Source organism: Malus domestica, chromosome 16, assembly GCF_042453785.1.
Source record: "Malus domestica chromosome 16, GDT2T_hap1".
Classification (NCBI taxonomy): domain Eukaryota; kingdom Viridiplantae; phylum Streptophyta; class Magnoliopsida; order Rosales; family Rosaceae; genus Malus; species Malus domestica.
This window is the reverse complement of record NC_091676.1, coordinates 8,118,575-8,144,461: the sequence shown is the minus strand read 5'-3', so window position 1 is coordinate 8,144,461 and position 25,887 is coordinate 8,118,575. Positions and strand designations below refer to the sequence as shown.

The 25,887-nt window shown below is 41.7% G+C and overlaps 3 protein-coding genes and 2 pseudogenes across 8 annotated transcripts; 2 read left to right on the top strand and 3 right to left on the bottom strand.

Annotated features, from left to right (window-relative positions):
• Positions 1 to 494: 494 nt before the first annotated feature.
• Positions 495 to 11,297, top strand: LOC103431923 (geraniol 8-hydroxylase-like; annotated as a pseudogene).
• Positions 11,298 to 12,005: 708 nt separating this feature from the next.
• LOC103431879 (uncharacterized) lies at positions 12,006 to 13,678 on the bottom strand. Its single transcript, XM_008370052.4, has 2 exons — positions 13,555 to 13,678; positions 12,006 to 13,225 (listed from the first exon to the last, which is right to left on the bottom strand). The coding sequence occupies exons 1-2, from the start codon at positions 13,582 to 13,584 to the stop codon at positions 12,347 to 12,349; spliced, it is 909 nt and encodes a 302-aa protein (XP_008368274.3). The 5' UTR covers positions 13,585 to 13,678; the 3' UTR covers positions 12,006 to 12,346.
• Positions 13,679 to 13,935: 257 nt separating this feature from the next.
• Positions 13,936 to 15,714, top strand: LOC103403143 (OVARIAN TUMOR DOMAIN-containing deubiquitinating enzyme 4-like). Of its 4 annotated transcripts, none has more exons than XM_070816251.1 (6): positions 13,936 to 14,165; positions 14,631 to 14,752; positions 14,848 to 14,888; positions 15,002 to 15,100; positions 15,200 to 15,348; positions 15,546 to 15,714. In XM_070816251.1, the coding sequence occupies exons 1-6, from the start codon at positions 14,141 to 14,143 to the stop codon at positions 15,581 to 15,583; spliced, it is 474 nt and encodes a 157-aa protein (XP_070672352.1). In that variant the 5' UTR covers positions 13,936 to 14,140; the 3' UTR covers positions 15,584 to 15,714. The 4 variants fall into 4 exon arrangements, with proteins under 4 accessions (XP_070672352.1, XP_008340190.3, XP_070672354.1 ...); XM_008341968.4 differs by having other exon boundaries at positions 15,200 to 15,364; XM_070816253.1 differs by lacking the exon at positions 13,936 to 14,165 and adding an exon at positions 14,340 to 14,497 and having other exon boundaries at positions 15,200 to 15,364.
• Positions 15,715 to 15,806: 92 nt separating this feature from the next.
• On the bottom strand, positions 15,807 to 20,193 carry LOC103425527 (uncharacterized protein YMR317W-like; annotated as a pseudogene). The gene is made up of 6 exons (XR_011577638.1): positions 19,797 to 20,193; positions 18,450 to 19,225; positions 17,069 to 18,012; positions 16,726 to 16,923; positions 16,509 to 16,622; positions 15,807 to 16,385 (listed from the first exon to the last, which is right to left on the bottom strand). The product of XR_011577638.1 is annotated as an uncharacterized protein YMR317W-like (transcript).
• A 1,528-nt stretch (positions 20,194 to 21,721) lies between these two features.
• LOC103403141 (NADH dehydrogenase [ubiquinone] flavoprotein 1, mitochondrial) lies at positions 21,722 to 24,821 on the bottom strand. Of its 2 annotated transcripts, XM_008341966.4 has the most exons (3): positions 24,660 to 24,814; positions 22,215 to 23,682; positions 21,722 to 21,981 (listed from the first exon to the last, which is right to left on the bottom strand). In XM_008341966.4, the coding sequence occupies exons 1-2, from the start codon at positions 24,660 to 24,662 to the stop codon at positions 22,228 to 22,230; spliced, it is 1,458 nt and encodes a 485-aa protein (XP_008340188.3). In that variant the 5' UTR covers positions 24,663 to 24,814; the 3' UTR covers positions 21,722 to 21,981; positions 22,215 to 22,227. The 2 variants fall into 2 exon arrangements, with proteins under 2 accessions (XP_008340188.3, XP_008340187.3); XM_008341965.4 differs by having other exon boundaries at positions 21,722 to 23,682; positions 24,660 to 24,821.
• Positions 24,822 to 25,887: the final 1,066 nt, after the last annotated feature.

The window sequence follows — 25,887 nt, the reverse complement described above, 5'->3', positions numbered from 1 at the left end:
CTACAAAAAATGACTGTTGTGAACTCTAATAAATTAAAGAGTGCGTTTGTTGCACTGGACTAGTTTTAGAAATTAAAGTGGACTAGCTTAGACTATATTAAATTGGACTAAAAAACTGGACAATAACAAATTCTATTATTGTATTTTTTTAATTCACATTTTATTAATATTTTATATTATTTAATCCATATTTTGTAATATTTTATTACTACCACTGTCTTTTTTTTTTTCATTCTAGAAACCACCCATCTCCATTCCTATTTCTTTTCCTCTAATCTTCATTTTTCTTCCTAATTTTGCTCCGTCCCTCTTCCTCAGGTTCTTTGTAATTTTTCTTCATCTCTCTCCATCTTTTTTCTTCGACCCTCTTCCTTTTCATCCCCATCCTTTTGTTCCTATTTCTCTCCGTTCATCTCTCTATTTTCTTCCTAATTTGTCTAGGACCCAATTGGCAAATCAAAATCCAAATCAGAGTCTGGGTCATCTGGGTATTCATGGGTTTGCTTCTCAAGCTTCAATGGAGAAGGTTTGCGATCAGCGAGTCTAGACTAGGTGCAGTGTGATTAGAGCGACTGTTGTGCGTTTCAAACGCACATCGATTTTTTTTTTTTTTTTTTTTTTTTGCTTTTTTTGTTTATAATTTTTTTTTTTTTTGGATCTAGTTTTGAAAATGAAAATATTGCAGAATTTTTTGCCTCTTTGTTTCGAATTTTGCGGGATCTGGGTTTGAAAATGGTAGATGAGAGGGGCGAAGCAGAGCAGAGTTTGTGTATGGAACCTGGGTTTCGAATCTTGCGAGGAACAAGTTGATGGCAGGGCAAAGCGAGGAGGGACGAAGCAGGGAGGAGTTGGGCTTTGCAGTCCGCCCAATTTCAGGGGGTCTTGCTAAGACCTTTAGGGGGCCTTTGTTTGCCCTCACTAAGTGGGATTAGACTGGACAGGACTAGCTGTTAGTCCAATACCGTGTTTGTTCCATGCTGGGACTAACATTAATGAAACTAAAGGGGATTAGCATGGACAAAATCCTTCACTAAGAGGTCTTAGCGAGACCCCCCAATAACCATGGGACTAGCTAAGACTATCCTCTCTCATCCTCGTCATGCTCAGCAACCACTCCCGATAGACTCCTCGTCATCTCCGGTCACTTAGATCATAATAAAATATTAATAATTTATATATTAAATAATATAATATTAGAATTTATTATTATCCAGCTTCTTAGTCCAACACTGCACCAAACGCTTCACTAAGTTAGTCCAACTTAGTCTAGTCTAAGCCAGTCCAACTTAGTCCTTGAAGCTAGTCCAGTCCGAGATAGTCCGGCGCAACAAACGCCCCCTTAGTGAAGTGCTTAGTCTCGTTTAGTCGGGGTGAATCTCATTAAAACTTGTCTCAGTTTGTATCAAATGCGGGACTAAACTGCCACTTAGTCCAGTCCAATCTAATGAATGCTAGTGACTGCAAACAAAGGCACCCTGAGTGTCTTAGAGATAGTGTTTGAAAGATCAGAGCAAAGCATTTCAATTACATATATATATGCATGAGAATTTAAAAAAAAAAATTGGTGGGACTCTTTTTTCCTTTTTACTAATGATATAATCCAGACTAAACAAACAAAAGGAAGAGTCAAGTAATATGTTTAAAAAAATATTGCTTGACATAAGCCAGAGTTTTTTCATTTCGGGCATATTAATGCTATGAAATTATGCAGCAGTTGATTACTTAATTGATTATAAATAATTTATGTAAAGAAAGATGATCTCTCTAGCTGAAGTCTTTTGTTTTTCCATTCCAAAGAGGATCTCAATTTATACCCTCTATTATTCACTAGGTCTAATGGTTGCATGGACATCTTGAGTCACAACTAAAGATATGTTGGATACACTTATAAACTTCAATGAAGAGAAAAGCGAGGACATGGACATGGCTGAAACTGAGCATTTGTTTCTGGTTGGTTCCTACTATTTATTGTTCTTGATTTGATGAATTAAAAAGTAGCTAGGTTTTCTTCGATCATTAATTTTTTTTGTTGCTGGTCTTTTACTTGTTTGTTAATTATGAGTTGTGTCGCTATATGTACCTTCTAAACTGGCCATCATGTGCATCACTTGAGGTGTACATAAACAATTGACACTTCACGAGGGCTCTCTGTTATTGCCTATTATTCTTGAGAGGGTGAAGGACTTTATAAAACGCTTTGTTGGGAACCTTTCGTATTTAAAAGGAAGGATAATTGAGAGCACTAAAATTTAATGAATGAATTATATCTTTCAATATTATAATAGTTATATAACAAGTGAAGTTTTTCTAGGATAACCCTATCCTTGAGCTCGGGATTTTAATTTTTTCGCAATTGTTTAATTTTTTAACAATTGTGCCCTCGTTGACTTTAGCTTTAGCCAGATTTGTAATGATTCATGTCAAAGATAATCTAATAAAAGGGGGGCAGGTGGAGGGTGGGTGTTTAAGGGCCCCAATAATCATATGGTCACTTGAGTTAGTATAAGTAGTTTTTTTTCATTCATCATATTAGCTTCGTTTAATTTTTTGTTGGAGTATAATAATGATTAAAATTGCTTTCATGTCCCTTTGTAGCGTCTTATCAAAATTTTTAAAAACTCCTTTCTTTTAGTCAGTGGAATAAGAAAATATTTTTATGCAATCATATATTTACACTATGCGAAAGAATGAATAAATTGGTAACTGTGGATGCAAATTTCTTCCTCCTCGATCTTGGACGATTTTGCACCTACAAAACAATTAACACCTTAGGTTAAGGCCAAGAGTCTCACGTGCCCACGATGAATGGGGGGGCTTTGGCCGAAGAATCTCCGATGACAAAGTTAGAATTTAGAGAGAAAGAGTGTTTAGAGAATTTTGGGATTTTTGCCAAAGTGTTGGAATTGATTTTTTGGTGAGAATAGGTGCCTATTTATAGAGTTAGGAGGTGGCTAGGGTTTTTAGGTTTAATTAGCCAATTTATTATGATTAATTGGCTAATTTAAACATAAAGGAATGTTTTGATGGTTATGGGTTTAATTGGCTAGCTAATTAGTGTAATTAAAAAGGGAAAATGGTGGAAAATGTGGAGAATATGATAGGCTCTTTTTGGATGGGAATGGCCGGCCCTTGGTGTGATTTTCGGTTGATTTGGTGATGTAATTAGCCTTTAATATATTGATTATATTAATTGGTTGATGATGTTATGGAATGTTTGAAATAAATGGCTAATTGAATAAGGAAAAAATGAGGTAAAAACATATATGAAATAGGTTTTGAATTGTTACCCATTTTGGGTACTTCTGACTTGGTTGATGGATGATTCTCCACTGCTCGCGTGTAGGAGACCCGGTATGCCTCGAGGGTATTTTTGTCCTTTTTGTCCAAAAAACCCACGTGTCGCCTTGTGAATATTTTTGGCTCCACAAATGCCCCCACACCTGTTGGGCTGCTCGCAGAAAAGGGCGGCAGGTGTAGAGATTTTCTTGCTTTAGGAAACTTAGGACTGCTTCCTATTTTGATGTAGATTCTATCTTTAATAGGAAATTAGATCCTTCTAGGAAAGGGAAATAAATTTCTCTCAAAGCCTATTTAAGTCCACCTTAAGTGGGTTATTAAATCAACTTTGGAGAGCGATTTATTCTACCCTACAAGAGAGAGATAGCTTAGAGGATATTTGTTCCCCCTCCTCTAGCAATCTTATACATCTTGCCCGTGCAAAGGACCGTCTTTCGTTGCTTTCTTCATCTTCCTAGTGCCGCACCAATGTAAGAAAAATTTAATTTTTCTTGCCTTATTCTTGGATAGTGCTATTGCGGGGTAGTCGTCGGGGTGGTGCGGCACGTCGGCTGGCAGGGGCCAGGAGCTGGCTCGGCATGAGCTGAGGAGATGTCGTGGCAGGGACCACTGCTTGGGCAGCTTGGCTTGGCTTGAGCCAAGGGCAGCTTGTGCAGCTGGGGTCGAGGATTGTGGCGCTAGGGCACAGTGTTAGGCGAGCCGCATGGCTCATGTCCTTTGGGCTCTTGGACCTGACTCGGGCCAGGCTGGCGATTGAGAGAAATAAGGAGATTGCGGGTCTCATGGGCTGCTGGAATGTTGGGCATGCAGGCCTTCTGCCTGCTGGAATGCTGGGTTGAGCTCCCTTGCTGAGTACCATGAATGTCGTTGGCTGCTTAGTCTTCTTTGTTGAAAGAAAGGTGGGCTGCTCCAGAAAGATGAGGTAAAGAGGATCAAGGCGGATGCATTGGCTCGTCTGATCGCTGTCGTGGAGCTTACTATGAATGAAGATGGAAAGAAGAGATCTTCCCCGCCTGCTCATGAGATGCCTAGTTAAGAAAAAACTGAAGACTTCTTCTGCTGCTCATGAAGGTCCGCTTGCTACCGAGAGGTATGTGATTGACATGACTTCTTCTAATGGGAAGAAAAATAAGGCTGCTAGATCTGAGCATGTGGCGTCTTCCATGTTGAGAATGGCTAGTACAATTGTGGATAAGATTGCTCAGCGTAAAGGTTTTATCATGCCCCCAGTGCCGAAGTCTGTACCAGGACGTTCTTTGGGAGCCAAGTCCGGTTCATCTTTGTAGAGACTTGCTATTATGAAGAGTGGTAAGGTGGACTCTGCTGCTAAAGTGGCGCCAAAGCCTGCTCCCTTTGCTGTTGAGATTGATTCGCCTCATATTCAAGATCTTAAGCTTGCAATTTCTGAGCTTCGTTTCGCTGCTTATGCTAAGAAGGGAGTGGATGAGCTGCAGCGCGTCTGTGTTAGTCTGCTTAAGAAGAATGAGCAGCTGAAGGGTGAGAATGATGGGTTTGAGGTTTTAAGACCTTCTCTATTTCTCCGAAAGACTTGCTTGCTTTTACTTTTAAGGCTTCCATTGGTGAAGTAGTTGGAGAAGTTAGTGCCCAGACTGGGGCAGCCGGGGGTGAAGCGCCGGATGATGCCGTTGCTAAGAGTGTTACGGCTGTTGAAGGTGTGGCGACCGAGTAGTCGTGGGATGTCCAAGCTGCTGTAGTGTAGTATTTTAGGTAGCCTTTAGGATTTTCTTTGTTTTTCCTTGTAAATCTTGTTTTGCTTGAACTCATTCAGCCTTTGCTAGTTGTTTATAAACATGTTTTCCTTCGTTTTTCTTCATCTTCACTTCTTTTGTTCATGCCCTAACCTTTAGACTTGATAGACCAGTGGCAGGCATGCTACTTTTTTATAAGCAGACAAGCTCGCGTAGCCTATGCAGCTGTATGTGTTGGTGTAGAACTTTGCAAAGTTGTTAGCCATAGGGTTGGCAGCCGAATGCCTTACTTACAGAAGAAGACAAGTCCGCGTAACCACTAGGCTGTTAACCTTGACTTTCTTCAATTCCGTAGGTTGCGTAGCAAGTATCACAACACTTTAGGACTTGGTGTAGGTTGTTCCGCGCTTAGCAGAGGTGAAGCTTATCGACTACGTAGCATGTCGGCAGTGGATAAAACTTCGTATATGCGCGCTAGCTTGTTTAACCTTTCACAAGAATGTGCGGTTGTATAAGTCTAGCGTGGCTTTACTGCTCGAAGGGCAAGCCGTAGGCAGTCTTCCGGAATCCGTAGGCTACCTTAGTGCACTCGGTAGCAGCTTTAGGATTCCAGGGCAGCCGTCCATCGGATGTACTGCGTAATGTGCCATCTCCGTCTCTAGGGCCCGGTTCCCCACGGATTAGGCCAAGAGACCCAAAATCCTTCAGTTAGCTAAGCCTTGAAAAAGACCATTGCGGCTACTTCTAGGAATCCCGGCGCAAGCCATCGTGCATCTAGTTATACTAGGGCAGCCAGGCTCATCCACGTCTGGATATTCGGAGTGTAAAGTTTATCCTCCCGTCTTGGAGAGCTGACCCATATGGGTGTCGGGGAATTGGTTTACCCTCTCGCACTGGAGAGCAATTAGTTTACCCTCTCGCACTGGAGAGCATGGTTGGTCCCTCGGGGGGCGCAATTCCTGCGATGGGTCCCTAAGAAGGGCACAGTCTTCTTTTGAAGTGCTGGAGTGATCACTTGTTGTAAGCATGCAGCCGAGCCAAGTTGTGATTACTTCTGAATTCCTCATTGAAAAACGAGTGAAACGAACGAGAACTTAGCTGTAAGGTAGGAACTGCATAACAACTGGATAGTCCTCGACTTGTGAGGTGGTGCCCGTCGAGCTTCTTAAGTCTTCGGGCTTTGATGTAGTCGGAGGTCACACATGGTACTTCTTCAGATTGTAGGCGCTCTACTACTTTTCGATCTTTTTATCGTTTCATGGTAGCGGGGGTATAATTACTTTTGCCGCCTATTCTGCTGAGCTTGTACAGACCTTCCTAGATGAGATCCATCTTTTTTGATGTTTCGGCTTGCCTATTGCCTTAAGGATATCTCGACATGGACATATGCTGCTTGATGCCATATTTTTGGAATAACTTCGTCAAATCTTTGCCCACGAATTACAGGCCGTTGTTGGTGACGATGGATTAAGGGATGCCAAATCAGTACATGATGTTCCTCCATATGAAGCGCTATATGTCCGTCTGAATCGTGGTCGTCATGGGCTCTGCTTCCACCTATTTGGTGAAGTAGTCGGTTGCCACGAACCACGGCTGCTCGCGAGCCTTTGTAGTTGGATGCGCCGTTGACATGCGAATTCCAGAAATCTTCATTGAGGGAATATGTACGGCTAAAGTGTGATCGACTGCCTTCGGGGCATCGTTGGGCCGAGTTGTTACGTTCGTAAAAAAACTTTGCATCTGCCAGGGTCTACGCCTTTATCGTCGCCGGTTTGGATTCGGCGAAATAGTGCGTCATGATGATGACTGCAGGTAACTGTAGAATACAGGTAGTCGGGCCCCCAGCTCTTCTCGCATGATGGTAGAGCTTATTGCTACTTTAGATACCGTCAAACATGCGAATAAGTCCTCCGCTGCTTCTAGGGAGGTGATGTCGGGTACTTCTTCAAGTCCTTGAATGTGCATTGGCGAGCCTCATCCCAAAGTGCATGCTTCTCTGCTAAAGCAAAAGAGTCTGCCAGAGTTAGATCTTCTTTCATGATCAATTTTCCGAATAGCGGGTGATCTGCTGGAAGTCCTTTTTGGAAGGCTGCTCTAGTTATCGAGTTGTTGCATCCGACTATTTTTGCCTTCTCTACTTTGAACCTCCTCACATAGTCGCGAAGCGACTCCTTTGGGTTCTTCTTGACGTCGAACAAATGGTCAGACTTCTTTTTGATCGAGCGATAGGATGAATATTCTTTGGTGAAAACCAAAGAAAGTTCGTAGAAATTCCGGATGGATTGTGGCGGCAGGGTGTAGAACCAATCTTGTGCCTCGCCTTGTAGAGTGGTGGCGAATATCTTGCACATGAGATCATCGTTGTTTCGATAAAGGATCATTGCACTTTGGTAACGTTTTAAGTGTCTCTCCGGGTCTTCATCCCCTTTGAAAGATGTGAAATGTGGCATGCTGAACTCGCGTAGAGGCTCTGCCTGCTCAATATCCTCCGTGAAGGGTGACCTGTTTATGTTGGTTATGTTCCGTCGTAGTGCCTCGTCGGTGACCTCGTTGCGTTGGAAATCATGCAATCGCTTGGTCAAGAGTCTCTCTACTTCTTCCTGAATTTGCCTTTGTTGGGGTAGCGGAGCTCTCGGCTGCCCCCAGTCATGACTTGCTGGTCTAGGCTGCTTTTCCATGTGTTTGGCTCGTCTATGACGCGGATGCAGTGCATGTGATGCGTTCCTAGTAGGCGAGCGAGTTCTTCGCATGCTGCTGGTTGAACTTGAGCTGGATTGAGTGACTGCTTCTCTCCGTCCGTCGTGCTGCCTACTCTGATGTGAGGTGGATGACGCTCATTGTGGGCTTAGCTGCGAATAGACATTTTGCCCGGAAGGTTGTTCATGTTGACTATCGGAGTATAACCCCAACCGTGAATGTATGCTCCTCCGTGGGCCTAGTCGAGAGTGCATGCTCCTTCGCGCTCTAAGACGGGAATGTACACTGCCCAAACGTTCGGCTCGTGGCTGCTTGCCGGGACGCTGCTGGAAATGTCCGTCTGCCCTTGTCCTACTTCGGGATACCTCGTCCGGGGCACGTTAGATCCCAATGTGTTGCAAAAGTTGATTCACCAAGGTTGTCTGTTGTGCAAGGGCGCTCGTCAACTCTATGACTTGTCGAGACAAGTGTTGTTCGCCATTTGGATTGGAAGAGCTTGGAATGAATGCGCCTCCTTGGGCAGTGAAAGGGTGGTAGACTTCGGGCGCGAGATTTGAGTTGGGAAATGTCAAACCCGCGAAAAAATGTGGTGAGAATGCCCCCGGTTCGATGGTAGGTCCGGATGGTTGAGATAGTCTTGGGCCGACTTGGGCTGCTTGGAAAGCCACTGGAGCAGGATAGGCAGTGAGAGTGGGCTGCTCGTCGGGAGCAGGCTGGGTCATGAAAGCAGGCTGCTTGGCAGGAGCAGGCTGGGCCACGGGAATGGGCTGCTCGACGGAAGCAGGTTGGGCCATGGGAGTCGGCTGCTTGACGGAAGCAGGCTGGACCACGAGAGTGGGCTGCTCGTCGGGAGCAGGTTGGGTCACGAGAACAGGCTGCTTGGCAGGAGCAGGCTGGGCCACGGGAATGGGCTGCTTGATGGAAACAAGCTGGACCACGGGAGTGGGCTGCTCGTCGGGAGCAGGCTGGGTCACGAGAGCAAGCTGCTTGGCAGGAGCAGGCTGGGCCACGGGAGTGGGCTGCTTGATGGAAACAGGCTGGACCACGGGAGTGGGCTGCTCGTCGGGAGCAGGCTGGGTCACGAGAGCAAGCTGCTTGGCAGGAGCAGGCTGGGCTGCGAGAGCAAGTTGCTTGGCGGGAGCAGGCTGGGCCGCGAGAGCAAGTTGCTTGGCGGGAGCAGGCTGGGCCACGGGATTGGGCTGCTCGACGGAAGCAGGCTGGACCACGAGAGTGGGCTGCTCGTCGGGAGCAGGCTGGACCACGGGAGTGGGCTGCTCGTCAGGAGCAGGCTGGGTCACGAGAGCAGGCTGGGCCACGGGAGTGGGCTGCTCAATGCGCGGTGCATGTGAATGCGAGGCTTGGGCTTGGGTCCACGTAAACTTGGATGGCACGGTTTGGATTGTGGTCTTGGCACCGTGAGCCTTGGATGGCACGGCTCGGGCCGTGGTGAAGGCTCCATGGACCTCGCCACGAGTGGCTACCGAAGTAGCCACCGCGGTGGTTCCCATGGTGGCCGTGGTGAAGGCACCATGGACCTCGCCGTGGGTGGCTACCGAGGTAGCCACCGCGGTGGTTCCCATGGTGGAAACTCGTGGTGGTGATGCCGCTCCCCTTATTGTCGCATTTTGCCTCACGGATCTCCGGGCCGTGGTGAAGGCTCCATGGACCTTGCCACGAGTGGCTACCGAAGTAGCCACCGCGGTGGTTCCCATGGTGGCCGTGGTGAAGGCACCATGGACCTCGCCGCGGGTGGCTACCGAGGTAGCCACCACGGTGGTTCCCATGGTGGAAGCTCGTGATGATGATGCCGCTCCCCTTATTGTCGCATTTAACCTCACGGATCTCCGCAATCCCATTTCTTGAACATTAGAATTTTCACTTGTGGAATTTTCTAAATTTCTAGCCATTATATTTTGCTTATACGTTTTATCAAAGAACCTTTGCAAGTAAAAAATTCTAATAATAAGAACGTATGAAAAATATTCAAATGGACTAGAAAATAAAGAAAAAACCTTTTTGTGCGAGAGTCTTCTACGAGTATGGATTTCAGCTCTCAATAAAAGCACCAATTTGTGGATGCAAATTTCTTCCTCCTCGATCTTGGACGATTTTGCACCTACAAAACAATTAACACCTTAGGTTAAGGCCAAGAGCCTCACGCGCCCACGATGAATGGGGGGGGCTTTGGCCGAAGAACCTCCGATGCCAAAGTTAGAATTTAGAGAGAAATAGTGTTTAGAGAATTTTGGGATTTTTGCCAAAGTGTTGGAATTGATTTTTTGGTGAGAATAGGTGCCTATTTATAGAGTTAGGAGGTGGTTAGGGTTTTTAGGTTTAATTAGCCAATTTATTATGATTAATTGGCTAATTTAAACATAAAGGAATGTTTTGATGGTTATGGGTTTAATTGGCTAGCTAATTAGTGTAATTAAAAAGGGAAAATGGTGGAAAAGGTAGAGAATATGATAGGCTCTTTTTGGATGGGAATGGCCGGCCCTTGGTGTGATTTTGGGGTGATTTGGTGATGTAATTAGCCTTTAATATATTGATTATATTAATTGGTTGAGGATGTTATGGAATGTTTGAAATAAATGGCTAATTGAATAAGGAAAAAATGAGGTAAAACATATATGAAATAGGTTTTGAATTGTTACCCATTTTGGGTACTTCTGACTTGGTCGATGGATGATTCTCCACTGCTCGCGTGTAGGAGACCCGGTATGCCTCGAGGGTATTTTTGTCCTTTTTGTCCAAAAAACCCACGTGTCGCCTTGTGAATATTTTTGGCTCCACAGTAACAAATTCGCTATTTTTGATATTTAAACTTAAGACATTTCACTTACAAGTGAAGAAGAACGTCACTACTAATTAGTGGTGAATAAGAATAATAGTTTGTAATCAACTTTTCTTCTACTCTTGTCATTTTGATATATTAAAATTTCAGACTAATTAGTCATTTGGTCTTTTAAATAGGATATGTTTAGTGCAGCCACAAATACAACTTCAGGCACATTGGAATGGGCAATGGCTGAGCTACTCCGCAATCCGGAAAAACTATCACAAGCACAAGCAGAGCTGAAGCAAATCATCGGCAAAGGAAAGCCAGTTGAGGAATCACACATTGCTTGACTCCCTTACTTACAAGCTGTAATCAAAGAAACCTTCAGATTGCACCCAGTGGTTCCATTTCTACTTCCTCGAAAAGCTGAAATCGATGTTGAAATCTGCAGGTACATTGTACCAAAGGATGCACAAGTATTGGTCAATGCATGGGCCATAGGGAGAGACCCCAACATTTGGGACGATCCAAACTCGTTTATGCCGGAGAGGTTTTTGGATTCGGAAATTGATGTTTTAGGGAAAAATTTTGAGCTTATGCCGTTTGGTGGTGGGAGGATAATATGTCCTGGATTGCCATTGGCAATGAGAATGTTGAATTTGATGTTGGGCTCGCTTATTAAGTCGTTTGATGATTGGAAGCTTGAAAATGGAATTGTTCCAGAGACCTTGAATATGGAAGAGAAGTTTGGCATCACCTTAGAGAAAGCTCACCCTCTCATAGCTGGGCCCATGCTATATAAAAACCTAGCATGATTTTTACGTTATAAAATTTTGCATGTATGGGAGTGCGCCTATAGAACCGTACGTAGTTATGGTTTCTACACAAATGGCTATGTTGTGAACTTTAATCAATTGAAGACCCTGAGTGTCTTAGTGATAGTGTTTGAAAGATCTCAAAGCAAGCATTTTAATTACAAAAAAAAAAATGCATGAGAAATTAAAAAAAAATGTTGGACTCTTTTTCCCTTTTTACTAATGATATAATCCAGACTAAATAAACGAAAAAGAGGAGTCTAGCAATATTTTTTAAAGAATGTTGCTTGACATAAGCCAGGGTTTTTTTCATTTCGGGCATATTAATGCTGTGAAATTATGCAGCGTTTGATCACTTGATTATGAATAATTTATGTAAAAGAAAGATCATCTCTCAAGCTGACGTCTTTTTTTACATTCCAAGGAGTGACAAGCAACATGCATGATCTTTTAAACAGTCACTTCCAAAAGCATTGCTCCAAGTACCTCAACAGCACGCTTAAGCCACTCCTCGCAGTTAGAGAGCCGATTAGAGCCGTTTTCATTCGCAAAAATAAAACTCCAACCTTGCTCGTTGTTGATATGTAACCCCTGTTTGTCGCGTCTGACAAAATTGATATCGTTTGAGAGTGAAGAAACGATAAGTACTAATGAGAATGATGCAAGAGAAAGTTTTGCTTCGCAAATTTTGAGAGCACACTCGGTGGATTTTGTAAATTCCACAAACCACAAACAATATAACATTTTATTTACAGCCATTGCATTTCTTGATGATGCCAAAACTGAAGTACAGAACCAACTGATGCTCGGTTCTCTATCATAACACAAAGAATCCTACTCGCTCCCAAGGTTTATGGAATTGGACAGCCAAGTAACACTGTCATTTTTGTATCTACATATATTGACCAAGTTCTAAAACTTCAAAAATTACCTTAATGTTTCATATTAACAAAACTAGCTAAATATATAACCTTATCTCAAGAATAGCCTTCTTTTTGCACAATTTTTTGTTATTCGTGAAAAGAGTGGTTAAAACCGTGCTACTTTTGTCAAAAAATGAATGAAACCGAACGTGGCGCGTATTTTCCCTTATTTTTTCCGGGCGATGTCATAAGCCACGCTGATTCAAACAATTCAAGGAGGTCATCATCTTTAGAGTTGGTTTCACTATCATCATCAGCAACACTACTCTCCACTTCTTCCTTGTTATTAACCTTGTTCTCTTCTTTTTTTCCAATCCCTCCATTATTTGTTCCCTTCTGCAGAAGCACTTCCTTGTAAGTAACACCTCTACGAGGAGAAGAATAGGTATTACCCTTATTAATCTGATCACCACTTGCTGCAGCATTATTCTTATTACCATGTGGGGTAGACCAGTCAGCTTCATGAACCGAACACGGTCCACGGTTGCGATCAATATTGCTGCTTGTTTCAACCTTAATCTCCTTCTCCCTTGTACCGTTTGACATTCTCCAATAGTTCAATGTAGCCGCAACAAAATTCAGCAGCGAAATGGCACGCACCAACGTCCAATCCAAAAACGAAACGTGATGGAAATGTGCCGGGATTTTGCCTACGGCATTGTCAAATTTTCCAGGAAGGGATTCGGTGACTTGGACAAGGTCGTCAATCTTGTCGAACACAAAGTGTGAAGGAGGGTAAAATCTCTCGATCATGTCTTCAAGGGCTAAAATTCGACCATCGATGAATGAGAGGATTGCCAGTGTGAGCCATTGGTATTGCAAGGCATAAGCCAAGGTTCCGGCCAACGTGACTAGTCTGGCTGCAATTTTTATTATGAACCCTAGTGGTCCATTGAGACCTTGGGCTATGGTGAAGCCTCTATGAGCTACCAGTAAAATTGAAACCGCACAAGTGTGCAACGGGCGTTTTCTGGGACTGATCATGTTGATTTGTGTTGTTGATTCCTGGGAAATTCCAAATTTAATCAGACATGCACATTAAATATGGTACTTCATATAACAATGTGAAAGCAAATTTGACTTATATGAAAATAATAGTTCAGCTCTGGAACAGACTATCTACATGTTATTGATAATGTGTCAATATCATTTATCGTCATAAAACAACCGCCATGTTACTAGTATATTTTCAACATTGTTGATACAATAACAATACATGTTCCTTTTTTAATAAAGAACATATGTTTTCCGAAGAGAATGTAAATGAAAACGAACATAAAATTAGATTCCTACTTAAATCATGGAGTTTTGAGATTGGAAAGAGATGTTGTTACCTGGGACGCCAAGGATGCCCGGGAATCCATATCATGGAAATTGGTTAAGGATTTTGGCCCTTTATTTATTCCAAAATGAAGTCTTCTACCCTATATTTGAAAGCAACTGTAAATAGTAAAAAAAAAAAAAAAAACCAAAATCAATTGTTTGGAAGGGCGAAGTTTCATTTTTGGCGCCCAGCCAGTTGGATACGAGCGGGTCCTATTGATTTTAGCGGGGGAGTTCTATGTGTTATTGACACGTGTTACATGCATGAATACACCTTACGTCGTCGTTTGAGTGAGCTTGGAAAAGGACGCACGTAACGGATCCTAGCCGTTGGTAGTTGGTTGAAACTTGAGAGTTTGAAAAGCAAAATTAAAAGCATCGAATTCGATTCTTTGAAAGCAAAAAGCTGTGAAATGTGGAGGAGCTCAGCTGTCGTCTCATCAGTCGATGTCGAGCTCATTCAACGGCTGAGATTCAATTGCAGTTTTGCACATCGAAATCAAGAAGCAAAAAGATGAAGATTCAACATTCATATAAGTTGGCATTTTTACTGATTTTTTTGTTTGTTTTGTCAACTGCTTAATCTGAATTCAACCGATGCCGAAACGGGAAAATCTTCTCGGTAACAAAAGTTTCATTTGTTAACTTTGTTTTTGGTTATGAAAGTTTTGATTTTTTCTTCTTATTTAGAATGGAAGTTTTTTATTTTCTTGAATGCATGTTAATTTGTTATTCCTAACTTCAGTAATTAGACGAATTGCTTGTGCTTTTCGTATAAGTGCTTTTCTTCATATATCTGGTGTGCTTTCGTATAAGTGCTTTTCTTCATGTATCTGGTGTTATAATAGATTCGTTTCCTGAATCCATGCACTTTGCCTGCCATTTGGTTACTAAAATTTCCTCCCAATTTGTTCTCCTTAATTAGGGAATTTTGGTAAATTGTTATGGATCAAGGTATTGGTTTGTTTGTTTTTTTTATTTTTTTTCGCTTTATTTTATTTTTACAATATATTTTCATGTTTTAAATACTCAATGCAAATGTGTTTTGCGATCATCAACTGTTAATTTATGTGTGTGTTTCGTGCAGGCATACGTGGAGACGGAAGATGTTTGTTCCGGTCTGTGGTTCACGGCGCTTCTCTAAGGGCAGGGAAACCATCTCCAAGTGACAGCCTTCAGAGAGAACTTGCCGACGAGCTCAGATCAAAGGTACACGGTGAACTCAAATTTACTGAATTCAGAAGGATACTGATGCTATTTTGTCATACGATTTCCTACGTAAAATGGTGATATGATTTGGACAGGTGGTCGATGAATTCATCAGACGGAGGTCAGACACCGAATGGTAAATTTCGCAAAGATCTCACCAACCGATCACTTCTGCCTCGATGCAGATTTAAACTGCTTTGAAAATCATTTTCAATCGCTTGTCGAAATTTGTTTTGAATTTATTTGCAGGTTTCTTGAAGATGATTTTGAAACGTACGTTGTACAGATGCGACAGCCCCACATTTGGGGAGGAGAACCTGAGTTGCTTATGTCCTCACATGTCCTACGGTAAGTCCTATATACTCCTATGCTAAGAAAGTTTCTATATACTTCAGAAGGTACATAGGTTCGTCGATCTTACAGTTAATGATACAATTTCATTCCTAGGATGCCGATTACAGTTTATATGCGGGACAAGGATTCCGGTGACCTCAAGATCATAGCCGAATATGGTCAAGAGTACGGAAGGGACAACCCTATCCGCGTACTTTATCATGGTTATGGACACTACGACGCACTGCCTGCTGCAACTACTGGTACACAGTCCAAGTTGTAAGATTTCTTCATTCGCTACTCATCTGTTTCCTGGAAAAACTATATGCACCAGAAGGCGCAATAGGCTGTGGTTGTTTGCTTGGTTTCCTTGGGTTTTGGCTTATATCTTTCATAATTTTTTGTCTCTGCCGCTCGAATCAGCCAGTTGTTCATGAATTTTCGTCGTGGGTGTTTGCAGGTGCAAACAAAGATAGCCAGAGATGCGTGGTACTGTAGCCTGTATTCATTCAAAATCTTGAACTGTATTCCTGCTGTTATGTTTATAAGTATTTGATTCGAGGAATGGGTACTTTCTCATACAACATCCTCGAAATTTCAGTTCAAATGAATCGTTCAACAGTTCAACATTTGCATAACTCAATTTCATGGACAAGTATCGGCTAACGCCTGCCTGCTCCTGTAGTTCAAGTCCATAAACAACGAGACAAGGAAACCGAGATTAAGCTTAGGTATATGTATAAACTTATTCTACATGATATCATTATTCAAAAAAATTATAGGCTTCCATGAAAGCTTAGAATACAGCCGCTAACCGGATAACCACTGCTGTGGAACAAACTGCTTCAATATTCATATGGTTGTAACGTTGTATAAATACTCATCTATGTACAAGCGAGAAGCAAGGGGAGCCCCCAAATTGAACAACCTGCCCCGGGTATATCAGATACATACATGAAAGGGAAGATCAGTCGCTATCCTTCCAAACTTCACGGAGGAGTTGATACCTGACAGAATTCCGACCACCCTTCCACTTCGGTGTTGAGTTGGCTGCCAATGGACTGGGAGAAAAGGGGGAATTGTCTATGATGATTGATGTCATCGGTGAATCCAACTCATCGAGCTCATCATCACTTGTATACGATTTCTTAAGCACTGATGACCCACTCCTCGAGAGAGTTAGACTTCCTACCTCTCCTATAATGCTTAATAGTGAAGCAGCTGGAGGTGGTGAATAGATTGTAGGATTTGCGTTGCATGGGAAACTTCCAGCAGAGTCAGTTTTAGCTTCTGAATTCTCCTAAATAAACAAAAAAAAACAAAATGGATAACAAATCAGTCCTACACCATTCGAACAGGAATGAAGTTCAGTAAATAAGCTGAATTGTTATGTGCGGAGATTATTAGAGGGCCTCTTAGGTACCTCATAATCAAGAGCCTCAAAAACTGCTGGGGGAATTGGGTCTGGGCAAAACTCATCTGGAACAAAATTGTATATAACCCTCTTGATCAATGATGCACCAAATGTAGGGCATACCTTCAGAAATCAATACAGTGATTATTACAAAAAGGCAGGGAATTATTATAAACTCGGTGTTCTTTTATTAAGTGTGGGGCATGGACACAAACCCGGTCTTTACCTCTTTCCGGGTGGATTTATCTGCCAGCATATCAAATGGAAGCATCATAAGGTCACTCAAAGCATTAAGAAGACGGAAAGCTTTAAAGGATGTTGGGCACTCTTGTCCCTTGTGATCACTGAGTTCAGTATTATCATCAGGGGCATCAGTATCATCGATGCCAAATAGATCAGTAAGCCATCTAGACCAGCTTCCAATCTGCGGTCATGAAGACAAGCACAATCCTTCCATCAATGAAATGCAAGACTATTTTTTTTTCAAAAATAAAAGATTGTGTGACTTTTCACCGGCAACCGAAAAAACAATGTGACTAATAACCTCACACGATGAGGTCCACACTCACCGCATTTTTTAGCTGTGCACCAGCCCCAAAGCTCGACTTTCCAGCTGGAATAGGGAGAACCTTAGAATCACTTATGGGGTCGGACACAGGATCTGTGGGCATCTCTTCAGCATTTTCACGAAGAATAGCATTGAACATAGCCACATCCAATCTGTGGGCATCTCTTCAGCAGTTTCAGCTTCCTTTGACTTTTCGAGAAGCTCATTATTGCTTGACTGTCTATTGTTCTGAGCTGATACTAAAGGTAACTGCACAGACTTTACATGTTTTAGTTCATTACTTTTAACCTTACTTTCCTGCGCTCCAACAACTCTCCTGCTGGGTGTAAAAGTTTCACTCTTTAACCTGACTTGTTTTCTGGTAGCATCTTGTGAAAATCGAGAAGCTAATTTGTCATCAAAAGTATACTGATTGGCCTTTAAGAGATGACCATCCTCTCGAAAGGCTTGTGAATCTGCATTGCTTGCAAATGTGGAGTTTGTGTCCTCCTGAATAGACATGCTTGAGGATGAACCTTCAGCAGCATGGTTACGGACAATATTGTCTTTGATAAGATCTTGAGCATTTTCATGCACTCTGGCACTTCTGTTAGAACGAGTTATGTGAATTCTGTTGTCCTTAAAATTATGGTAACCAGATTCCTGATGGCTGTCTTGATAGCCAAAGGGTGAAGACGCTGAATGAACAGAGTGGGTGATTGATTTTTTCAGGATTGGCATTGAAGCACTCTCCTTTGAACTGTTAGGCAAAGAAGCACGATCATTTGCAGAATTCAGCAGAATGGAGGAAGAGCCTATTGACGACAGTGGAGATGAACTTCCATTTTGGTGCTCTAATGCTTTAACCACTGGAGTCACCCCTGTGCTTGCAGGTGCTGCTATTGACTGTGCAGCAGGCTCCCCATAAGTCCTCCTAGTGCCATTGGCTGTTGATTCTAATACATTCTGAAATTAATTATATATGGAGGTTAAACAAGCTGACAATAGACAAATGAATTGAATCAGATAAAGAGAAGCAACCATCAGGACGAACACTATCAGGGAAGTTATGGTCCACTATTTGATTGGTGCAAAAGTAACTGACAAACAAAAGTAAATCGGAATTCTTTGGACATACACATGAGAATGATTATGAAAGGGATGGTGGTGCTGGTACTTATGTCACACTATTTGGGTTCTCAGAATTTGTATTTGAAGACCTTAATATCAGCGATGCGGTTATTCATTTTACAACCATGGATCTGAAACTAAGTTAAATTCCATAAACCTAATTCTACATATATTTTAGATGCAACTGGAGATATCATATTTTTAAATTATAAGAGCAGCTAAGCAAAGAAACTGATCTGAAGGGGAGAACTTTTAAAAATGACTTCACATACCTTTTCACCGCTAGGTGATGAACTGACTGTTGTCTCAACAGCCGAGGAGTTTACAGTGTGTGATGGATGCGAGGAAACATCATCATCAACGTCATCATCGGTAAAAGAGGCAATCTCGTCAGTGCCATCATTCACAGACCCTGGAACAGATTCAGTTCCCTCATTTTCCAGAGACTCTTCTCTGGACAAGCTGCTCTTTGGTGTCAAGCTGGAGCTCGGTTTACCACACGGCTGAATACTAACAGAAAGAACAGTTTGCGCTGAACTCTTAAAACTCTTCTTCCAGTTCAGCGGAGTGCTCACATTTCTGGTTTCCACAACGATCCCATAGTCTGCAAGATTGATCTCAGCCGACCCCAAGAGTTGACCTTTCACTCCCTTGTCCTTTCGAGGTTCATACAAGTAAAACTCCAAGTTGTTCTTCTGGTAAGTGTCGCGAACTGCGTTTTTTCTTGATTTCTCCTTGTATAAAGTGACTGGAAGCGTGAAAGACTCGCCAAATTCGATCTTTCCATCACCAACATTGCAAATACACGATCCAGAAACCTGATCACCGTTTTCCCACTGAAGCATAACGGACTGAACGGATCTCAAAGCCTGAGACGAGGGCCATGGCTTTAGTTCCTGCACATGGATGAGGTAATCAACCTCAACGGCCGCGCTCTTCCTGCTCTTTGATCTTATCCCAAGAACCATTGTCACGAAAAGCGCCCGGATAGCTCCTGATGGGTAGAACCAGTTACAAACTTACAATGCTTCTACATCCATCAAACCTCCTTACATATAAAAATACATCACAAAATCAGATACGAACAAATGGGATGTAAAAAATATCCAAGCTCCCGACTTTTGAATGTAATTTAATACCAGCAATCTAAGATGCAATTCAACCCTCATGAATTTCAATAGAAAAAAATAATGGGCAGTTTAAGCTTTGACCATCAAAGACAAAACAAGTACGAACGCCGAGAGGGGTTTAATTTAATAAACTTTGGGTATCACCCACCCCACTCATCCAGCTTAATTTTCATATTTTTATATAAAAAATGGTGTCAAAATCTCTGTCCTCCCTCCGCGTTACATAAAAATGCGAATGAAATTAGCAAAATTTGAAACAGGCAGACAGGGGTGATGAGAATAGCAGCAGTGAATCAATTAACAACAAACAAAAACAAAACAAAAAATTGACTTCTAATCCAAGCATTGATGCGTAGAAATGCTACTTCGTACTACTACATCGGAAGAACAGTAAAATTGAGAGGGCAATCGGAAGTAAAGTTGGGAATTGCAGAGAGTTTGATGGAGATGGGAGCTGTGAACAAATGAAGGAGATGTGAGTGAACTTACAATGCAGAAGAAACTGAAGAAAAGCGAGCTGCTTCTCTGTTTTCTCTCTTCTTCTCTTCTTTCTGTGAGTGCGTGGGTGGATATTTACAGAATGTGGAAGAATGAATTGGAAGGGAAAGGGTGGGTGAGAATACGGAAGAGGAAGGAAAAGGTCGTTGGATAAAAAGGAACAAGAGGAAGGAAGCAACCGTCTCTCTCCTGTCGCTCTCTGGCCCTCGCCTGATCCGATCGATCTGGGCTCATACGATCAGTTCATTGGGCTCTCTATCTTCTTAAACAAAAAGTTGGACCATTTCCTACCTCTCTTTCACATATTTCGTCATCTCAATCAAGAGGAACTAAAGCAAGCTCAGTCTACAATTACAGTCCTACCAAAAATTACTTTTAAATAAACAGTATCATGCCATACTCATCTATTATCTTTAACTAAATGGGTTTAACATAGCCAATTGATATTTTATTAGTTTTTTTTTTTTGTGTTGAATTTTTTTGTTAGTTTTAGGTTTATACTTTAAATTTATTTGTTAATTTAATTAAACTACTAAAGTTTTCAAATCTAGACGTTGAATTTAAATCAATTATTGCAATTGAGGAGTTGGATCCAAAAAATAAGCTAAGAGGGCGGCTATATTTGGCCACCTGATGCCTCATTGACCAAATAATAACATTAGTTGTAGATGAGTTTTTAAGCAAATTAGACCATTTTTTGCTATTAGACATTTAGCCAACCTTAATTAGAGATGGCCTTAGCAGTTAGAGTTGGTTGGATAATTATTTCGTTTTTATTTTTATTTTTTTATGATAAACTAGAGAGAGAAAGAAAAATTATTTGAAACGTCAGGAGAAATGTAAAAGAAATGCATATTAAATTATACAAAATTTGAAAAACAATTGTACTAAAAGGACATGGATCCTCTCTGGATCTATTGGTCTTAATTCATTAAGTCTCATCATTCGAGCAATTGAAATTTAATTAAACAGCTATAAATAGAGATCTACTTTAAAAGTTATAATAACTTTAGTCGTTGGATGAAATTTCAATTACCTGGATGATAGCACTTGATGAATTAAGACCAATGTATCCGGAAAGGATCCGTTCCGTACTAAAAATGATTATAATAAACAGAATTATGCAAAAAGAGAATGAGACTGTTAAATTCACTTCCAAAATAAAATGGTTATTAGACAATTATTCTCGCTTAAATTTGTTAGTAGAATCGGTGATTTGATGGGGGTCCAGCAATGCTGTCCCTTGGTCGTGACACAAAGCTAATAATTAATAATTATTTGGATGGCTTTAAGCGATGTTGGTCGACGAGAGAGGTTGAAACATCCACGTCAAGTTTTTCTTTCTTTATCAAACGGTGGGAAACCATCCCCTTCAACTTTATTGAAATGGAAGTTGGTATAGATGCCAGAGATTCTTGCCAATGGAGATTGGATGCTTTATGTATTCAATTAAACCATAATTAAGGGATTTGATCCAGTAGGGTTTATTTGGTTTTTCAACTTAGTTTGATTTATTTGATGAAGATTTCATATGTTACACTTTTCACTCTCAATAATTTATCCGGCTTTGATGAGTTACATGTAATGTATGCAATCTGGCAAGTCTCATGATGTGTACCACATAAGTCATTGCCATACCAAGTACCGAGGGATCAAGGCTACATTAGTAACAAATGCTCTCCGATCCATTATATAGATGGATTTAAAATTACTAGAACGCCCTAACAAGGATTTCTAAAAATTATTTGTTTAGCGCCTCTGTAATGCCCATGAAGTGCATTTTTGACCCCTCGGTTGAATATTTCGTAGTGCATTTCTTACCAACGCAGCATAGATCCCTTGGAGTTTAGGAACTTGGTAATCTCTTAGTTTTGAGATTTAAAGTTGAATTCGTGAAGGATATCTATCAAAGCAGGGAAGCGAAAAACGAAAATTTATTAACAAAACTCCGACTGTGTAAGGGAAAACAAGATCCGGAAACACAACACAAATATCCTGCCCAGACGCATCCACAATGAATCAGATTGTCTCTGGGACAGTGAGGTCATATAGTCGAGATACAGTTTAAAAACAAACAATAGCAGCTGGACCACCAGCTGCCTCCCGATTCACATATCCTCCCGAAATCTGGGGCAACTTCATTTTATTCCATGATTTCCACTAATACAAGCATAACCTACACAGCAGAAGAACCCTCTATTAGACCAAGCGACAATTTTTTTAGCCCATTGATGTCTAGATTCAGCCAACCGGACCAGGCCACCTGTTGCGTGGCCTTACAACAAGACAACAACAAACACATTCCAATGCGTACCCAAGTTCAAGTTACTAGTACTGTTTTTCTCCCTTATTTACTTCTTTTTAGAAGTCGAATGAAGAAATGAATGCAGAATAGATACAAGAAGCAACCTGAGAGAAGCACCTAAGCAGCTGCCTCCAGCAATTCCCTCTCTGCACGCTCCCTGATCCTCCTCTCAAGCTCTGGCCTGAAATGCCTTATTAGACCTTGCACGGGCCAAGCAGCAGCATCACCCAACGCACAGATTGTGTGCCCCTCAATCTGCTTGGTCACCTCCTGAAGCATGTCAATCTCTTCCAGCTTTGCGTTCCCAACTTTCATTCTTTCCATGATCATCCATAGCCATCCTGTCCCCTCCCTACACGGTGTGCACTGCCCACAACTCTCATGCTTGTAGAAGTAAGAAAGCCTTGCAATTGCATCGACAATGTCCGTCGATTTATCCATCACAATAACAGCTGCAGTTCCCAATCCTGACTGCACAGCCTTCAGTGCGTCAAAATCCATCAAAACATCATTGCATATATCCTTGGTAAGCAATGGAACAGATGAACCACCTGGAATTACTGCAAGTAAGTTGTCCCATCCGCCCCTCACACCTCCACAGTGCCTCTCTAGTAACTCTTTCAAGGGTATGCTCATTTCCTCTTCAACAGTGCAAGGCTTGTTCACATGTCCCGAGATACAAAACAATTTTGTCCCTGAATTGTTCTTTCTCCCAAAACTGGCAAACCACTCTGGTCCACGCCTTAAAATGGTGGGAGAAACAGCCACCGTTTCCACATTTGTAACAGTGGTGGGACAGCCATATAATCCTGCATTAGCAGGGAAAGGAGGCTTCAATCTTGGCTTCCCCTGTTTCCCTTCAAGGCTCTCCAGAAGCGCTGTTTCTTCACCACAAATATAGGCACCAGCACCAAAGTGGATATGAACATCAAAATCATAACCAGATCCACAAGCATTTTTTCCTAGTAATCCAGCTGCATAGGCTTCATTTCTAGCCTTTACAAGGTTTAAGCGTTCATTCACATATTCACCTCTTATATAGATGTAAGCAGCACTGGCCCTCATCCCAACACCAGCAATCAAGCAACCCTCTAAAAGTTTGTGCGGGTCATGGCGCATAATTTCCCTGTCCTTACAGGTTCCAGGTTCACTTTCATCAGCATTGACGACAAGATAGGAAGGACGGCCATCAGATACTTTTGGCATAAAAGACCATTTGAGACCAGATGGGAAACCAGCACCACCACGTCCACGTAGGCCAGACTTCTTCATTTCATTGACAATCCAATCAGCACCTTTAATAACTAGATCTTTGGTTCGGTACCAGTCACCTCGTTTCATGGCACCTTTGAGAAATGGGTCGTGCAACCCATATAAGTTGGTAAAAATCCGGTCCTCATCTTTCAAACCACCAAAATGAGTTTTTTCGGGAGGTGGTGGAGGTGGAGGTTGAGCAGTAGTAGAGGGTGCTGCTCCCTGAGTGCTGAATGATCTAAACGCTAGGCCCCACTTCGAACCATGATGACGAGCTAAAGCTGCTCTCTGCAGAGAAAGTATACCCTTGATGGGTGCCTACGAATTAACAAGAAGTCAGACTTAGTTTATTTCTCCAAAGTGACCTATGCCTATAACATCTACTCTTCAGAGCTAACAAGAAAAACAAAATACAGTTGACATGAAACAACTTCACAGAAACATGCATGAAAAATCCAACATCAAATTACACAACCAGAACCATGGTGTAACGTTGGTACTATAACAAGCAGTGGCATATCCGCAACATTCATTTCTTAAAGATTCTACATTTCATGAAGAAGGCAATACGAGTACACGTGCTATAAGATTGAAATGCAGCTTGTACAACCTCAATTCATCATTTCTAGAACATCTTAACCATATATGTGTTCCCTTTTAATTTGCCTACACCAAGCTACACGTGTTTGACCTGGAAGATAGTCTCACACAAAATTGAACCTAGACCCACATTGAATTAACCCAATAAACCTAAGAGGACTCCCCGATAGTCCCCACGCGGCTTTTATCCGAACAAAAATGTTAACGATGGAGGTGGTAAATAATGTAGACCGAAATACTCGCAATCCATTTGAAGCCTAAAGTCAGAACCTTTCTCCAATCAAGCCTAAGAAAAGACGGGCTTAGCGAATGATAACTCCAATACGTATCAAAGCTAGCTCTGCGTATCATTGGCATTGGGCAGGTGAACCTGACTTCTGTCTGAGGGCATCCGGAATTGTCTGTTTCGGTGAAAACCTAACTAGCTATTCAAAATTCGATTTTCTATCCCTTTCCAGCTATCTTCCTCAATTTTTCCACCAAACAAACAGATAACAGAAACAGAAAATGCAGAAAACCCCATATCAGATCTACTAAAACCAAACATTTCAGAGAAAATTAACATACAAAACGATCACGGACTGACACAACATGAAAGCGAAGTTAAATCAGAGTTAAACCTAGGGAGGTGAATAATAAGCCTGAAAAAAAAAATCATCAAAAAATGTGGACGAATTGAGATGTCGGTTGCGTACCATGGTGGAGCCGCGGCGGACGAAACGCGATGCGTCGCCGAATCAGGTAATCGACGAGAACGAGATTGGGGGAGAAGAAGCGAGAATGCTCAGGTGGGAAATGGAGAGCTCCAGTAAGCGGACCTCATCTCATATGCTGAGAAGGGTAAAATGGACCATCCAGTTAATAATGATCGAGATGATTTAATGAGGTCTGTGATGAACGGTTGAGATTGAGCGAGTGCTTGTGTTGGATCTTATATCACACATATGCTATGCTGTTTCTATTTGGTCCATGGATCAACGCTTGCGATGCGGACCTAGTTCTACATCTTTTTCATATCTTGGAATTTTTGGTTAAATTGGGTTGGGCTTTTAATTTTATATGAATCATGGGTTTATTCGTGGGCTTTAGGTTGAACGCTTGGGGTTTTATAAAGAATGTTATTATGTCCACTCGCTTGTTTAATTTTCCACCTCAGTTTAATTTTTTGACTTGAGATTCACATTCTCAAGTTTCAACACGTTTTTCACATGTGACATCGTTTAGCCTACCATGTGAATAACACATATTAAATGATATGGAAGTACGTGTCGTTGAGCTCAAGACTCAGGTTTAATCTCTCATACCAAAAAATAAGTTGAGGTTCCGAAGCAAATTTACATCCTTATAAGTACATTTAAGGTCCCTTTAAGTTCCATGTGCAATTCACACTCTCAACACTATAACGAAAGTTTTAATGAAAATGGCTTGGACTAAGACTATTTTAACCAAAAACTATTCTATACTTTTTTTAACTAAAATCACCTCAAAATCAACCGTAAGGACAGAGACTCCTAATTTTACATGAGCTGAATTACAGAGCCCAACATGGACAAAAATAAATTTCCAAAATTATCCCAATAGAAAGAAAACCTAGCCCATATTGAATTAAATGGAGGATTAACAACCCTCGAGGTTTGAGCCCGCTGTCAAATGTATGTGAGCTTTGAGCTTTGAGTCAATCCAGCCCGAGCTTTGATATACCCCAAACCTTTTTCTAGTATTCCAATATACCCCTGAAAGTTGTGATATTTACTACTGCGTTTTAGTATTACATGATGCCCTTTTGTTTGGCACTTTCCAAATCACAAGGAATTATTTGAGCTCCCCTTCCCTGCCACCTCTCCAGCTTCATCCCATATCGATTAACAGAATTTCAGCATTAATATGTTGACTGATTCCTTTGTTTGTTATTTTGTTATTTTC

Excerpts from the sequence above, each read along its gene's own strand:
- LOC103431879 (XM_008370052.4), bottom strand. The coding sequence starts at position 13,584 with ATGGATTCCCGGGCATCCTTGGCGTCCCAG. Across the intron at positions 13,226-13,554 it reads GGGCATCCTTGGCGTCCCAG|GAATCAACAACACAAATCAA; the intron begins GTAACAACATCT and ends GGAATTTCCCAG.
- LOC103403143 (XM_070816251.1), top strand. The coding sequence starts at position 14,141 with ATGCCGAAACGGGAAAATCTTCTCG. Across the intron at positions 14,166-14,630 it reads GAAACGGGAAAATCTTCTCG|GCATACGTGGAGACGGAAGA; the intron begins GTAACAAAAGTT and ends TGTTTCGTGCAG. Across the intron at positions 15,349-15,545 it reads ACTGCCTGCTGCAACTACTG|GTGCAAACAAAGATAGCCAG; the intron begins GTACACAGTCCA and ends GGGTGTTTGCAG.